This window comes from Medicago sativa, chromosome 7 (assembly GCF_051527215.1).
Source record: "Medicago sativa cultivar Bolivia chromosome 7, Bolivia_mono, whole genome shotgun sequence".
Classification (NCBI taxonomy): Eukaryota; Viridiplantae; Streptophyta; class Magnoliopsida; order Fabales; family Fabaceae; genus Medicago; species Medicago sativa.
This window is the reverse complement of record NC_140755.1, coordinates 56,726,261-56,742,350: the sequence shown is the minus strand read 5'-3', so window position 1 is coordinate 56,742,350 and position 16,090 is coordinate 56,726,261. Positions and strand designations below refer to the sequence as shown.

Sequence of the window (16,090 nt, the reverse complement as noted above, 5' to 3'; positions counted from 1 at the left end):
AAACTCGCACCCCGCCCTGCCTAAAGGCGGACTAGCGGGTTGGCGGGTTGGCCCGTCTATTTTTAAAAATATTTTTTTGTCGATTGTTATTAACAAATACGCTGCTATTATAAAAACAATAAATTCAATATAACTCTAACATTAAATAAATCCAACATAATACAAATTACAAAATAAATTTAACAACATGAAATTAAGGATATTTAAATAGAAACTTTTGTTTTTAGAAATTAAGACAAGAAAGAAACTAATATAACATGTCATGGCTTTAGAAAAGAAGAAAGGAAGAAATTAAAAGATCAACGCAAACATAAGTTCACTTAATACAAACAACAACTAAGATAAATGAGCTACAAAGCTTACCTTAAACCCAAGTGAATCAGAGCAAATCAGACGGAGAGTAGAGCGAGAGAGAGAGAGAGAGAGAGGGGACAAGTTTGAGTTTGGGATTAAAGTTTTATAATGCAGTGGTGAATCAGTTATCACTTATCATAGAGAGTGAGACAATTTGAGGTTAATAAGCCTGCAGGCCAGCCCGCCCCAGCCCGCTATGACCCGCCTTTTCAGCGGGCTTAACAGGGGTGAGCCAACAAGAGAGATGAGCTCAAAATCTCACCCCAGCCCGCCTAAAATGGAGGGTTAAACGGGCTGCTAGAAAAGCTAAGAGACAAAAATGTAATTGTTGATGAGGCAAGAATCATTTCCTCGCGCTGTTGTGGCGTTCATGTTGTTACCAACTTATGAACTTCCTTAACCTATAAAAGATAATAATTCACTTATTTTAACTCCAAAGAGCTTTACTTGTGAAATAAAGAGTACTGGAGATATATGAAGTTCCCACATAAAAATACTTTATCCGTCTTAAATTACAAGTCATTTTGACAATTTCACGCATATTAAGAAATACTTCCTCCGTTTCAAAATACATGTCCAAGTCAACAACTTCACATATGCTAATGCACAATTTTGACCGTTAATATCTTTAATTATATAAAGTAAAAATTATAAAAATTTAATATTTTGAAAATATTTGTCGAGACAAATCAAACAACATCTTACATGCTAATATTTGTATTTATACATTAGTTAAAAAGTATGGTCAAAGTAAGTCAAGTGAATAGTGCATATTGCGATAATTGGACATGTATTTTGAAACAATTTTGTATTGGAAAGAAATATTACAAGTTGTTTTACAAAATTGTCCTTATTAAATTGTATGAGAAAAATAAAATAAAGAATTGAAAAAAGGGAGTATAATAGGAAATGTAACATTAATGCTTCATTGGTACTGTGAAACGACTCATAATTTAGGACAATTGTTTTCCCAAAGCGACTTATAATTTGGGATGGAAGGAGTATATATTAAGCAGAAGTGTAAATTAAAGTAGTACCCTTCTATTTATGTTGTTAAAAAGAAAGATTTGATTTTTATTTGTCAAAATCAAGTGGGAGCATGCTTGTTAGCTCATTTTTTTTTTTGGGTGGGAGTAAGTTAGCAGCCCCATCATCAAAGACGTGAAGAGGATTCTCCACAACGACGTCGTTCTTATCACATATGAGGTTCGTTCACAAGGAGGATAACAAATTTTCCCATACCACGTGCCTTGGAGAAGCCACTGAAGTTGGAATTCTATGATGGAACAGGTAATCCCGACGAGCACGTGGAGCATATTGATATTGTCCTAAATTACAACCAGGGGCAAGAAGCGGTAAACTGTAAGCTCTTCGTTCTCTCTTTGAAAGGTGAAACAATGACCTGGTTCTAGAGCCTTGAGGACGACTCTATTGATTCTTGGAAGGATCTTTATGATGAGTTCACTTCTAGGAGAAGGAATGTGAACTCGATGGCAGCGTTGAACACAGTCATCTAGGGGAAAAAGGAGACTCTCGGGGAATACGTAGAAAGGTTCACTAGCGAGAGCGTTGAAGTATGAAGCGTGAACGATAAGTTGAAGTGCTTCATCTTTGAAAACAACATGTGTGATAAATGTAATTTCAAAGAAGAGTTGGGACTTAATGAGGCTAGAGACATGAATGAACTTTTGATCCGCGCATAACCTTACATTAATTATGTGGAGAACCGTTTAGCAGCTGAAGTTAGGAAGAATAAGTAGCTGAAGTTAGGAAGAATAAGTAGCTTCGAAAAGGAAGTGACAACGAACGTTAAGACGATGGCTAGAAGACAAAGGGGGTACCATTCTCATTTCTCTGAGTACACTATGTTAAATACATCGTGAGAACGATTCTTTCAGGAATTCGCGGATGCATATTTCAAAGACGCTATGGTCAATAATGCTACACCGTTGAAGGAAACATTGTGCATAGACAAATCCAAATACTAGAGGTTCCACAGGTGCGCAAGCCATGACCTAACAATTGCTTTCAGCCGAAGGATGCAATCAAAAAGTTAATAAAAAAGAGGAAGCATAAACACTTCACCAATGATGACTACCACAAAGGTTGCAAAAAGAAGTACAAAGACTCTCCGCGGAATTCCTCTCGCCGTAGTGAATACCTGAAGAGGAAACACTTTCCTTCTCGAGAAGAAACTTCACGAAGATAGGAAATCAACAACGTGGATGGAAGAGAGAAAGAGAAGGAAAAGGATGACAAAGATAAAAAGAAGGGAGACCGCATTTTGCTATGCGCCATCATGGAAGGGTTTCAACGCTTAGGAAAATGTTCAAGGGAACGATGAAAAGGAAAATTGCTTAAATGCTAGATTTCAATGACACCAAACTGCCTAGGTCGACAAGAAGCCTTGGAAAGAAAAAGCTCATCCTTAAACTCACTAATGATGACAAGATATAAGGTGCTTCTACCAAAATCTTCCCGTTAGTCATGGTGGCTACAATTTGCGATCACGACTTGTCAAGATGTTTAGTCGACAAAAGGATCTCATGAGACATCATGTACGATGAAACCTTTGAGAAATTGATTTAAATAAATAATACTTGATGTCGTAATACTTGACGTCGTACAACACTGTCTCCCAAGGATTCAACAAAAACTATAACCTGTCCTTATGGGTATGTCGAATTCAAGTTCTCTTTTGGTGAGGGCGACAATAAATGTAGTGTTGAATCCTTGTTCATGGTAGTCCTATGCAAATCTATTTACAATTGCATATTGGGGAGACCAATGATAGCATCCCTGTACGTTGTCACCTCCACTGTCCACCTTAAGATGAGGTATCACAACGATAAGGGAGAAGTCGTAACCATTCATGGGGACCTGGGCGGAGCAAACATATGCCACAAGGTGCTGCAATAGATGTTTGATGCATCTGCAATACATCAGAGGGAAGCTGTGAAGAGTGTTGACACTCCTATGATGCTACCTTTTGATTGCAACGTTACGAACTTTAACGTGCGACAAGACGAAGGAAATCCAAAAGAGGAGGAAGGTTGCGAGATACCAATTCCCCTAAAAGCAAAACTTTACTTTGAGAGTCCCACACTAGATGGAAATTTCAAAATCATGCAGCTAGACGACACTGCTGTGCAAAAAGTTAAGATTGGAGAAATCTTTCTTTTTCCCATGGAGGAAGGCCACATTAAGTGCCTGAAGGGAAATGCAGATCTATTTGCCTGCTCAACAAAGGAAATGCCAGGGATAGAACCAAGTGTAGCATGTCACAAGCTTAAAGTGAATCCTTCAGCCGAGTACATAAGCTAGTATACGCGCCATCAGTTCCTTGAAAAGTCTCAAGCAACAAAGGAGATTGTGAGCGGCCTCCTTCAAGCAAGTTTCATTTTAGAGATCAATTATACAATGAATGGTCGTCGAATGTCGTGCTGGTGAAAAAATCTAGTGGCAAGTGGCACATGTGCGTTGACTACACAAACATAACTAAATCATGCTCGAAGGATGCTTATCCTCTCTCCATCATTAATAAGTTGGTGGACAATTCATCTAGCTATAACCTTCTGTCATTCATGGATGCTTACTTAGGCTACAACCAGATTTCAATGGACAAGGTCGACAGAAACATGACAACTTTCATGACTGATGGCACAAACTATATGTATAATGTCCTGCCTTTTGGCATGAAAAACGTAGATCATATGTATCAAAGAATTATGAACAAAGTCTCCAAAAGGGAACATGTTGGAGGTATATATGGATGACATAGTCATTAAATCCGTAAGGGAACACTAACATGAGACCCACTCGGAAGACATTTTTGCTCGTGAGCAACAATATAACATGTCCTTTAACCCAAAGAAGTGTACCTTCGGGGTGAAGGCAAGAATTTTTTAGGGATTCTACCTCACTAAAAGAGGAATTGAGGCCAACCCTGGCAAATGCAATGCAATCCTCAAGATAGAAACACCTATAATCGAAGAGTGTATTATGAAGTTGAACACAATGCTCAATGCTCTAAATAGGTTTATCTCTAAATCTGCTCAACACTGCCATTTTATAAGTTGTTGAGAAATGAGGAAACCTTTGAATGGACTAAGGGGTGGGGAGAAGCTTTCATGAAGCTCAAGAATGTTCTGGCTCAACCTCTAGTGATGTCCAAGCCTATGGAAGGTGAAACCCTATTCGTCTAGCTCTCTATCTCTTCGGAGGTCGTAAGCGTCGCCCTCGTGAGGGAGGCACAGACGAATAAAAATCATGTGTAATTTTGTTCGAAGGCACTAACTGGACCTAAGACTCATTATTAGAAGATTGAAAAGATCGCCTTGGTGTTGATAGTGGCGTTCAAGAAGCTAAGAAGATACTTCTTAGTGCATCCAATTGTGGTTCGCACAGATTAACCACTCAAGCAAGTCATGTTCATGCCATATTTAACATAAAGAATGACCAAATGATATGTTAGACTGTTAGAGTTTGACATATAGTTTGATATGTGCAAGAAATCAAGATGCGTGTATTTGCAGACTTCCTCGCCGAACTCACTCCACCAACAAGTGAATCGTGCACAAGATGGACCGTGTTCACAGACATATCTTCTAATACGAGAGGAAGTGGAGAAGGTCTCATACTCGAGAACAACAAAGGCCTCGTTGTCGAAATGTCTCTATGAAGCCTTTATCGCCGGCCTCAATCTTTGCCCTCGTGAGGGAGGAGGCGAGAAAAACTAAGATGATTTTAAGTACCAAGTCAACACTTCTATCAATTTTTTAGATTATTATTGCGATTCACTATTTCACTTTTTTTTTGTGTGTGTGTGTGTGTATCTCTATGTGAATTTAAGCCTAGAAAACTATATACTCGTAACAAAATAATAACTTGAAAATTAATGATAGTTTATCAACACGAGAACTTTGTTTATTAGTAGAAGATACACCTAAAAAGTAAAACAAAATGTCAAAGTCAAATAACCTTGAGTTATGATAACTGTTGTGAAAATTAATGAACAGAAGTTGATTGAGTACATATCTATGTACATTACATGTACACACTCGGTAGATGTTACTAACAAGGAAGGGCCTTTCATAAAGGGCAAGAGTAACGTGACAATTATCACAAGGAACTTAATACGACATTCACATGCTTATAAGTCAACTCTCATTGTGTGCTGCTTTAGTGAAAATAAAAGTTACTTTGCACTTCTTATATTTCATCAAAAAGTTTCTTTGACGTAGAAATGTAGTTGAGATTCATTGTCAATGATACAATGTATAATCCATAACCATTTCTATATAATTAGCATGATCACAAAAAAGTTTCCAACAAATTGAACTGTTTTTTTCTTATTGCCATGGCTGGTCTGCTCAAACAACAAAGGTCGGTATTTCACGAATAAGTATCTTAGTCAAGATATCTCGACGGTTGAATAAATATCAAAAACTGATTTCATATATATAGTCAAGATGTCTCGACAGTTGAATATAGTATTTTATATGAAAAACCACACGAAAAACACAAAAAATACACTTAAGTTTTGTACTATTTTAAATTGACTCTACAAAAAAAAAAAGTTTTAAAATAGTAGTCATGTGATATCTTTATCAATGTTTGTATGATTCCATAGAATCCAAGTGATTAGTGTATGCATGAGTACATTTGTGTGGCCCAGATTTAATATCACGGTGACATTATGTCACCCAAGTATTTTCCGTGTATGCATGTACTTCTATTTGCTTTATTAGTGATTATTTATGAACTAATCAATTGTTGTGCAGCTTTTTGTTTGTCCCTCTCTTCGTTGCACTAGCCTTGATATGTGCTAGCAAAGCTGTTGAGGTAAGCTTCCAACAGAACTACAAGGTTACATGGGGAAAAAATCACGTCTTCTTTGTGGACAACGGTAGAGAAGTTCAACTCTCATTTGATAAGATTTCAGGTTTGAATATTGAATTTGATCATAATACAAAAATATATTTTTAGTAATTCTTGAGAAATAATTTAATTTTAAGTCAAATTTATGTTTACTTCCTTTAGGTTTATGTTTGACCATTTTTTTTGGATTCATCTCTAATTTTATTTTATTTTTCTAATTATTCTTTATGTTACCAATATGTATGCACCATTTGCTTTTTAACGCGTTCTATTAAAAAAAAAAAAAATACATGTGTGATATTTTAATAATGAAATAATTTAGATAGACATGTCAAATTTGTTATTTTCTTTTCTTCATTGACATCTTTTTAAATCTAAACATCTTGAACAAGGTAACCTAACTTTTTGCAACATTATCTTACATTTTTGTGACCGTGCGAATCACAATTTTTGTTCAACAACGAAATACAAGTGTTCTTTCACGACGAGATGAATTGTCCATTGTTCTGGGTTCAAAAATTCGAACCATATATATTTTATCCCAAAGAATATTAGCTTTTCATATGTACAAAATCAATAAAGTTTAGGGTAAATAAAATGAGCTTCTACCGTAGATTATGCAATTCGACATGTATCTTGGTCTTTAAATTAATAGTTAAATATTTTTTTTTTAAAAAAATATAATAACTAAATATTATTTACCATAAGTGCAATGAACTAGATTTTTTTTTAAAAAAAATTTATTACTCAAAATAGTGATTATTAATTATTTTTTTATGATTTTTTTTTATAAACAATGAAATGATGTTTTTTAGTATGCAATGATCATTCATAAAATACAAAACTCAACAAATAGCTCTTTGATTCATGAAAATATCATTAACTTAGGAAAAAAAAAATGTGTCAAAACACTTTGATTTGTCAATGTAAGATAAAATAGTTTAAGCATCTCTTATATTTCCTCTACATATATACACTTTCTCTGTCTCAAAAATATAAGCATCAACATGAACAAATGTATTTGGTTTAAATTTTGCACTAAATATAATAATTTTTGCTGACCTACTTTTACTTATATTTTGAGACTGACCAGAACACTAGAAAAGAGACGTGTTTAATCAAAGGAGATCATGGTTTTTAACTAATAAAAAGGTCTATGTGTCATTTAAACATACTAAAACTAATGTAAGTGCAATCCCACCTTATAAGTTGATGAGTAAAACTGCAAGTGCACGGTTCTACCGAAGTAGTAATAAGAGTATCGTTCCGACAGGGAGTTATGAATTCAATTAACTTTCAACAATGATTAGAAAAGAGTTTTGGGTTATAAAGTTTGGATTTTTAATTAAAAGAAAATAATAAAAATAAAAGCGTCTTGGGATTATTGGTTCATCTAGATGACAAATCCTTCACAAACCAAACCCTAAACCAGAACTTCATATTGGACCCTTTTTCTAAAGACAAGTTTCTCTTAAGCGTATCAAAGTTTCTCCATATTATGGGCTCTAGGTCAAAAATACTAAAATAGGCAGCTTTGTCAAAGAAGCAAAAGCAGTAAAAGGGTAATATGGGGCACGCCACTTGTTATATTTTTGCACAAGATGATCAAGATCTTCAAATTCTTTGCACAAGATATTTTTGTATGAGTCATATCTTTGGCATGAATCCTTGCACAAGATATTTTTGTATGAGATCTTCATGAATCAGCTCCAATTCTCCTTTCTTTTGCTCCAAGACTCCATCTTTCAAATATTTGTTCCTAAAATAAAATAACTTGCAATTGAAGTAAAATACTTCTAGAAGGAAATAAAAACATATTAAATTTAATTAAAATAAACTTAAATATTAAATAAAAGACACTAATTAACGACTCATTATTGACTCATCATAAGTTTATCATGGCACTACGTGATATTGGTACAACTATGATAACAGAGTGACTCCATATTATAGTTTAATTTCTCAAATTTATTTACTTTTCTCTAATGTGTAGGAGCTGGGTTCAGATCAAAATTGGAATATTCTTCTGGGTTCTTTCGGATGAGAATTAAGATACCCTGCAAGGACTCACTAGGAGTTGTTACGGCTTTCTATGTACGAAATTTATTTTATAGTTTTAAATTGCAGTTGTGATTGTGGCTATGCCACAAACTTTTATATTGCGATAAAATGCTGAAAAATATGCTCGATGCGACTACAATGGATGTTTTAGTGTCGTTGCATTAAAAATCTTTGTATTGCAATTTGCAAATGCAATTGGTACCAAGCATCAATATTTAACTATGTTCTTTTGATTAGCTAATGAGTACATTTCTTTTTCTTTTTGTTAATAATTGAAGCTTACTTCAAAGGCATTTGCACACTTGGGAGGGAAACATGATGAGATTGACTTTGAATTTTTGGGCAACAAAGGAAGGCCATATACGTTGCAAACAAACGTGTTTGCGAGTGATGAAGGGGGGAGAGAACAAAGGCATAGCCTCTGGTTTGATCCAACAATCGATTTTCATACATATGGAATCCTTTGGAACCAACACCAAATAGTGTAAGTGCATCCTTTCTCTTACGGTCAAGATTCTATATGCATCCATGCATTTAAGACATCGGTGGTCGTTCGATCTTGATCGAATGATCCAGATTCAAGTTCCATATTTTCAATTATAAAATAAAAATTTGTATTTTTTGGCTTTCACAATCAAAATCGGGAGGTCATCAATATCTCGAATGTGTAAGCAAAAGGGAATTCAATTTCCTCCGGTGAGCATTCAAAATGAAAGAATTAACGTTTAGCGGTCACTAATCTCTGTCAGAGAACCTATGAGACACACAAACTAGGTTCTCCCCACTCAACTAGATTGTTTTCATATGCATGAGTCAGAAATCAAACCGCTGACCACATGTTTAAGGACACAAAGTCCTTACCACTTGAACCAGTTCATCGTTGGTTCTTCCCTTCATGTAACCAATTCAAATAGTTACCATTTGAAATCTAATAGAGAGACAAAAATTGAAAAAAAATTGTCCTCGGCCAGTATATACTTCATTTTTAATAGCCATAGTCCAAAATAAAAATGTCCAACTTTATCAAAATAAAATGTCCATTTTTTTATCAAAATAAATTATTGATGTGGATGAAACATTATTAAAATTTTCAGGTTTTATGTGGATGAAACACCCATTAGGATATTCAAGAACAGGTCAAACATGGGAGTGAGTTTTCCTTCACAACAAATGCATGTTACAGTTAGCATATGGAATGGGGAACCATGGGCATCTAATGGTAAGAAAATTGACTGGAAGCAAGCACCTTTCTTGGCTCAATTCCAAATGTTCAACATTCATGGCTGCCAATCAAATAATCCAGGAAAATATGACTGCTATTCTCCCCATTTATGGTGGAATGGTAAGAAATATTGGGAACTAAACCCACAACAACAAAGAGAATATGAAGATGTGAGGAGGATGCATTTGTTGTATGACTACTGTTCTGACAGAGGACAACTACATAAAGAATGTCAAATTAGGTGACTCATATGAAATCAATTCATAGTTGTATGAAAATAAATACTTCCAATTATGAATGTCAGATTTATAGAAAATTGTTCAAAAATAAATGTCACTTTCAAATTTTAATCTAATATTAATTACTCCATCCATCCCTATTTATAAGATGGGAAATGTTAACGAGTGCCTCCGGGGCACTCTTTAAGGGTTACAAATAGTAACTTTTTATAAAAATTTGTGTATTCAAGGCTTTGGAAATTGAACCATTTCACTTTTTTAAAGAATAATTTTCTGATTTAGAATGCTTAAAGAGTGCTCTGGGAACACTCGTTAACAAGACCCTTATAAGATTGTAGGATACGACCTTTTTTGAGAAAATCTTAACGCATATTAAGAAAAGTTGGTTGTATATAAATAATCTATCAAATTCATGTATGATTATTATACTATTTTTTCCTTGAAAGGGATTACTCCATCCATCCCTATATATAAGCTCTTATTTTGTATTTTTTACATTTTTAAGAAAATTTGTTAGTGTAATTAATGCGTCTATTTTGTGTGTTAGTATTACTAAATTGTTTTTTGTTTGTATGTGTATTAAATCAGACTTTTCATATTTCAAAACAAGTTAGTAATATTAATTAGGGATATGTTTATGAAAAAAATAATAAATACATCTAGTAATTTGAAAATAAATTTATATTTAGGGACAAACTTTTAATCAAATGATTGCTTACATATAGGGATAGATGAAGTATTATATTATTGTCCTTTGAACATGTTTGGTGCATATAATAGGATAATGAGTCGGATAAACATATATGACATTGATAGGATATACATATATCCTATCACATATTCCTAATGTCAAGAATATGACAACCAACAGTTTGAAGAGTGGTCTTAAACATGGGGTCTATCGCTATTTTGGCTATATATCACATGTTTTAGTGCACACATTATAAAAAAATATAATATCATTATTTTATATTTTATGTGTTTGTTACATACATTTGATAACGACATAATAAATATATTATATTCAAATCGTACATTACCCTGTGAAACAATTACATATATTATTTAAATAGTTTTAGATAAATTTACAAGAAATGCATTTAAGCAACTATATAAACCATTTCAATCTTTTTTTTTTAGCCATGGCCCCCCTCCTTTTACTAGGAAAAAAACAACAGTAAAGTGTGTTAATAAATATTGAAAACGTATGTGATTATACAATGTAAATTAACATAAGCTTCTTTCTCTACGAACACTGCACGCGCGCCCCTTATTTGTTGTTGTAAAGAAAAAGAATTGTCACTAAACGCTTGCTTCATTCTCTCTTAATTCTCTCAGTTAAAAACTGAAGTTTTTTTTTTTTTTTGAACCTGAAATAAAAAACATATTAAAAAAACTTCAAAATAAATATTGAAAAAAGAAGATAAAATGTTTGCCTCTTAGACTACCGAATTTTTTGGCGGGCACCAACTCTTGATGAAGAAACAAGGTTAGAGCATATTCTTTGGTCTCCTACTTCTTGTTTTGATTGGTACAAAAAATATGGTGTTGTATTTGATACTACATACAATGTCACTTCTTATGAAATGCCACTTGAGATTTTTGTTGGTATGAATGGTCATGGAAAGACTATACTTTTTGGATGTGTACTCTTACGGAATGAAACAATATCTACAACATTTTGTTGGTTGATGAAAGTAATTTCTTTATTTTTTTTCTCTATATAACTTGATAACTTGATGCTTTTTTAGTTGATAAAACAAATGTGAATGGTTCCAATTTTTTTTAGACATTTATATCTTTGATGAAGAAGTTACCGAAGACTATATTAACTTATCAAGATCTATGGATGAAAGAAGCAATTTCGAAAAACTTGCCATCAACATAACATAATTTTTGCATATGACACATAACTTTTAAGTTTAGTTCTTGGTTTAATGCTATACTTCAAGAAAAAGAAGAATAACAACAAGAAGAAGAAAGCCTGTGAAGTTGCAAATTTAAACCCGATTGTTCTTTCAAAAGTTTAAGTGCATATTTTGTATTCATTTTATTTATTTTTTGAATTATTTATACTAGTTACTAATTAAAATTAATTTGTATTTCTATTTCCACGATGTATTACGAAGATTGTTCATGTTAAAAATGTCTTAGAAAAAATATTTTTTGAGATTGCTTCTTTCATCCATGGATCTTGATCAGTTAATATTGTCTTTAATGACTTCTTCATCAAAGATATAAATGTCTAAAAAAAAAAAAATTGGAAGCATTCATATATGTTTTATTAATTAAAAAAAATCAAGTTATCAAGTTATATAAAGGAAAAATAAAGAATCCCTCAACGAAAAAAAGGAAAAATAAAGAAATTATATAAAGAAATTACCTTCATCAACCAACGAGATGTATATATTGTTTCATTCCATAAGAGTGCACATCGAAAAAGTATAGTCTTTTCATAACCATTCATACCAACAAAAATCTCAAATGACATTTCATAAGAATTGGCCTTGTATGTAGTATCAAATACAACAACATCACCATATTTTTGGTACCGATCAAAACAAGAAGAAGGAGATTAAAAAATACGCTCTAACCTTCTTTCTTCATCAAGAGTTGGTGCTCGCCAAAAAATTCGGTAGTCTAAGAGGCAAACATTTTATCTTCTTTTTTCAATATTTATTTTTAAAAAAATTTCATAGTTTTTTTATTTCAGTTTTAAAAAAAGTAAAAAAAACCTTGAGAATTACGGGAGAATGAATCTAGCGTATACAATGACAATTATTTTTCTTTACAACAAATAATAAGGGGCACACACGGACTGTTGGTAGAGGAGGAATCTTATGTTAATCTATATTGTATAATCACACACGTTTTCAATCTTAATATACGACGGACAAACGAAATTATATACAAACCTAGTCACTCATTGTGACTTTTTACAAGATACAGTTACAAGTACATTCATTCATCTTTTATTCTTTTTTTTTTTTTTTTTTGGTTAACATTCATCTTTTATTCAAACCACCACAAAATTAATAAGGAGAGTAATGACACGACACAACACACTTGAATTGTTAGCAGAATCCTCATTAATTCATAAAAAACCATACAGTGATGGTTACACCATAACTTTTACTAGCCAATAAATAAATCAATTTAATTTTTTTTATGAGTTTCCTCACTAGATTCTTTTTTTTTTTTTGGCTTTCGCACTGGTTTCTGACCCACCAAAGGTGGGCGACTAATCCGGCTCGTGCGTAGAGGCATGCGCACTGGCCAAGCGTTGTTCCCCCTGGGAATCGAACCCGGTATTCCCCAAGTACGTCCTTGGAAGAAGCTCCTTGACACTGGAATCCAAGCAACTTGGTTAGATTCTTTAGAACACAAAAAATTAAATCTATTTTTGTTTGTAAAAGTATTATCCGTAACATCATCAGGGAGTAATTCATTAAAAAAATTAGGGAATAACAATTTTTCATTATAACGTATGTACTCCTTTTTCATTATAACATATGCACTCATTAAAACAATATAACATCTTTGTACCAAAAAAATAAAAACAATATAACATCCCTCTTCATAACTTCAGAGTAATGTTAGGAAACTGGCCCAGTCATGAATTTGCATAATAAATTTAGCCAACACCTTTAAAAAAACATATATTATATATATTGATGGTTGAAAAATCTTGGATAATTGTGTATTAGAACTAGTTCAATAAAAAGAGGAAAATAATTGTAAGCGAAATGGAAAAGATTGAACTAGTTGAAAAAGTTGTGATTGTTCCTGAGCAACCAACACCACGTAAGAGAATGTTCTTGTCAAACATCGATCTGTCGCTCGTTGTTTACCAAGATTCTTCCTCTTTCTTTGATCCTCCAAGCAACCAAATGAGTTTCTCTCAGATTTGTAGCAAGTTATACGGTGCACTCGGTAAAATGCTTGTACATTATGATTTTATGGCTGGCCGGCTTGTGCCAAGTTTGGAAGAGAATAATCGATTTGAAATTGATTGTAATGATACCGGTATTGTTGTTGCGGCTGCAAAAACTGATAGAAAGTTGTCTGAATTTGGTGTTATTTCAGCACCTAATCCAGAGTTAAGGGAATTGGTTGTTTTCTTGCATGGTGATGAAGATACTGACCTGAAAGAAAAACCCCTTGCTTCCTTACAGGTTAATGTTCTCTTGAGTTCTTTTAATTTGCATAATACTTCAAGTTTTCTTATTGATGTTACAAACATTTAAATTCCAACCATATTCGCAAGGGTCTAACGTTATTCACACAATACATTCACTTTGTCATATCTATGGTTAAATTATAACAAGGTCGTAAACATATAGATTTCGATTAAAACTGTTGTCATGTATGTTGAAAAGAATAGAAAAATATAACAGAGTCGCGGACTAAATCATTCTCTTTAAAACGTTTTGTGACTCTAGAAATTGTGCATGCATACAAAATCAGCTCCTATGCTTTTTTTTTTTCTTCAAGAAATAATGCTTCATTTCTTTTCTTTCTTACATTCTTCTAAAAGAGATATCATGTTAATAATGTTGTAACATATATATTTTCTCTTATTATTACATAATTTTTTTCTTTTATGACAGCTGACCCAATTTGGATGTGGAAGTTTGGCACTAGCATCTCATTATAACCACTGCATACTAGATGGAATAGCCGTAAGAGAATTTGAGGCGAATTTGGCATCCCTAACACGCGGCAACGACCTCATCGTGGTACCTAATGCAGACCGAACATTACTGAGAGCAAGAAACCCTCCAAAGATAAGTCATCCACATTTTGAATACTCAAAATCTACGAACATAGAAAATTTGTTTACAATACGCGGCACAACTAGCACCAATGTTAAAAATTCCGCTGCTGAGAATCAAATTCACGTGCTTCATTTATCACCACAAAAAATTGCAAGCTTAAAAAAGAAAGCACAAGAGAACAAAACCTTAAAAAACATCACAACATTTCAAGTTGCTGCTGCAAAAATATGGAAAGCAAGAACCATAGCGACAGAGATGGACGATGATAAAGTATCAACAATGTTGTTTCCGGTTGATGTTAGAAAAATGGTTGTCCCTGAACTTCCAAATGGGTTTGCAGGCAATGCATTGGTTCCCGGTTTCGCAAGAGCGACTGTGAAGGAGTTGATTGAACTAGAAGATGGTTTTCTTATAAGGAAAGTGCAAGAAGGGATTGAAAGATTGAATGATGAGTATATTAAATCAGGTATAGATTGGTTAGAAGTGAATAGAGGAGTGCCTTGTAAGGAAGATGGTTTTTCTTTGGTGGCATGGTGGAGATTGGGGTTAGAGAATGAAGTTTTTGCTTGGGGTACATTGAAATGTGCTACTCCACTTATAGTTAAGCCTGGTTTGGTTATCATGTTGCCAGGGACAAAAGATGAAGGGGGTATTAATATATGTCTAAGTTTACCTCAAGATCAATTGCAAGAGTTTTGTAAGATAATGCTAGAAACTTAGAACTTGTTTTGTATTTCAATAACTTGGTATTGTAGCCAGGGCCGTTCTTTAGGGAGTGCAAAGAGCTCAATCGAGACTGGGCCTCCCAAAGTGATGGGTATCAAGAAAAAAATTATTGTTCAATATCTCACCCCCACTCAAAAATAAATAAATAAACATGTTTCATGTTTCAATTTCTAAGTAAAAAATCATGTTCCATGTTTCTATTTCTAAGTTAAAATACACGTCTTTAGTAAAAATAATTGCTAATTTTGATTTCGGTGGCTAATAATCATTTTACGAGTGTTATTTTCAATTTAAATAGAAGATTAATCTTTTAAAAAAATTGTACGTTTTTTTATTAGAAGCCTATTTTTACTATGAGAGTCGAGCCTCCAGTTTCATAGGGACGGCCTTGATTGTAGCCAATGCCTTGAATAATATTTATCCATGTCCCATTTCATACTTTGGCATTTGCATCAATGTGAATCGTTAGCGTTATATTTATCATCATCTCATCTCTTTTTAAATTAATTCAACTGAAGTCAAAATTTGAGTGAAATCACCATTTTGATTATTTAAAGTGTAAAGTTGGACAACTTAGTGTCCTATTAAATTTATGAAATGGTTATAATTAAAAGTTTAAATGAGTTTAAATGGATTATGAGGTTCATCAGGATTAGAGCAAGTCTTAAGACTAATAGAGCGTTGACAAGGTGTTTACAGAATACCCATCAACGAAGTTTGTATGCTGGATGCGAGAGTTAAACACACGTCATTGCAGGATATAAGTCAACTTCTTACTAATTGAATCGACATACGTTATATAATGACTATAGACTATTTATGTAAACTAA

At 33.3% G+C, this 16,090-nt stretch overlaps 2 protein-coding genes across 2 annotated transcripts; both read left to right on the top strand.

The window, feature by feature from the left end:
* The first annotated feature begins 5,669 nt into the window (after positions 1-5,669).
* LOC146906977 (xyloglucan endotransglucosylase/hydrolase protein 2-like) lies at positions 5,670-9,905 on the top strand. The gene is made up of 5 exons (XM_085727576.1): positions 5,670-5,739; positions 6,138-6,298; positions 8,228-8,328; positions 8,574-8,779; positions 9,390-9,905. The coding sequence occupies exons 1-5, from the start codon at positions 5,714-5,716 to the stop codon at positions 9,760-9,762; spliced, it is 867 nt and encodes a 288-aa protein (XP_085583702.1). The 5' UTR covers positions 5,670-5,713; the 3' UTR covers positions 9,763-9,905.
* A 3,415-nt stretch (positions 9,906-13,320) lies between these two features.
* On the top strand, positions 13,321-15,379 carry LOC146906976 (acyltransferase GLAUCE-like). Its single transcript, XM_085725353.1, has 2 exons — positions 13,321-13,931; positions 14,367-15,379. Exons 1-2 carry the CDS (start codon positions 13,503-13,505, stop codon positions 15,252-15,254), a joined length of 1,317 nt encoding a protein of 438 aa, XP_085581479.1. The 5' UTR covers positions 13,321-13,502; the 3' UTR covers positions 15,255-15,379.
* Positions 15,380-16,090: the final 711 nt, after the last annotated feature.

Excerpts from the sequence above, each read along its gene's own strand:
- LOC146906977 (XM_085727576.1), top strand. The coding sequence starts at position 5,714 with ATGGCTGGTCTGCTCAAACAACAAAG. Across the intron at positions 6,299-8,227 it reads CTCATTTGATAAGATTTCAG|GAGCTGGGTTCAGATCAAAA; the intron begins GTTTGAATATTG and ends TCTAATGTGTAG. Across the intron at positions 8,780-9,389 it reads TGGAACCAACACCAAATAGT|GTTTTATGTGGATGAAACAC; the intron begins GTAAGTGCATCC and ends TAAAATTTTCAG.
- LOC146906976 (XM_085725353.1), top strand. The coding sequence starts at position 13,503 with ATGGAAAAGATTGAACTAGTTGAAAAAGTTGTGATTGTTCCTGAGCAA. Across the intron at positions 13,932-14,366 it reads AACCCCTTGCTTCCTTACAG|CTGACCCAATTTGGATGTGG; the intron begins GTTAATGTTCTC and ends CTTTTATGACAG.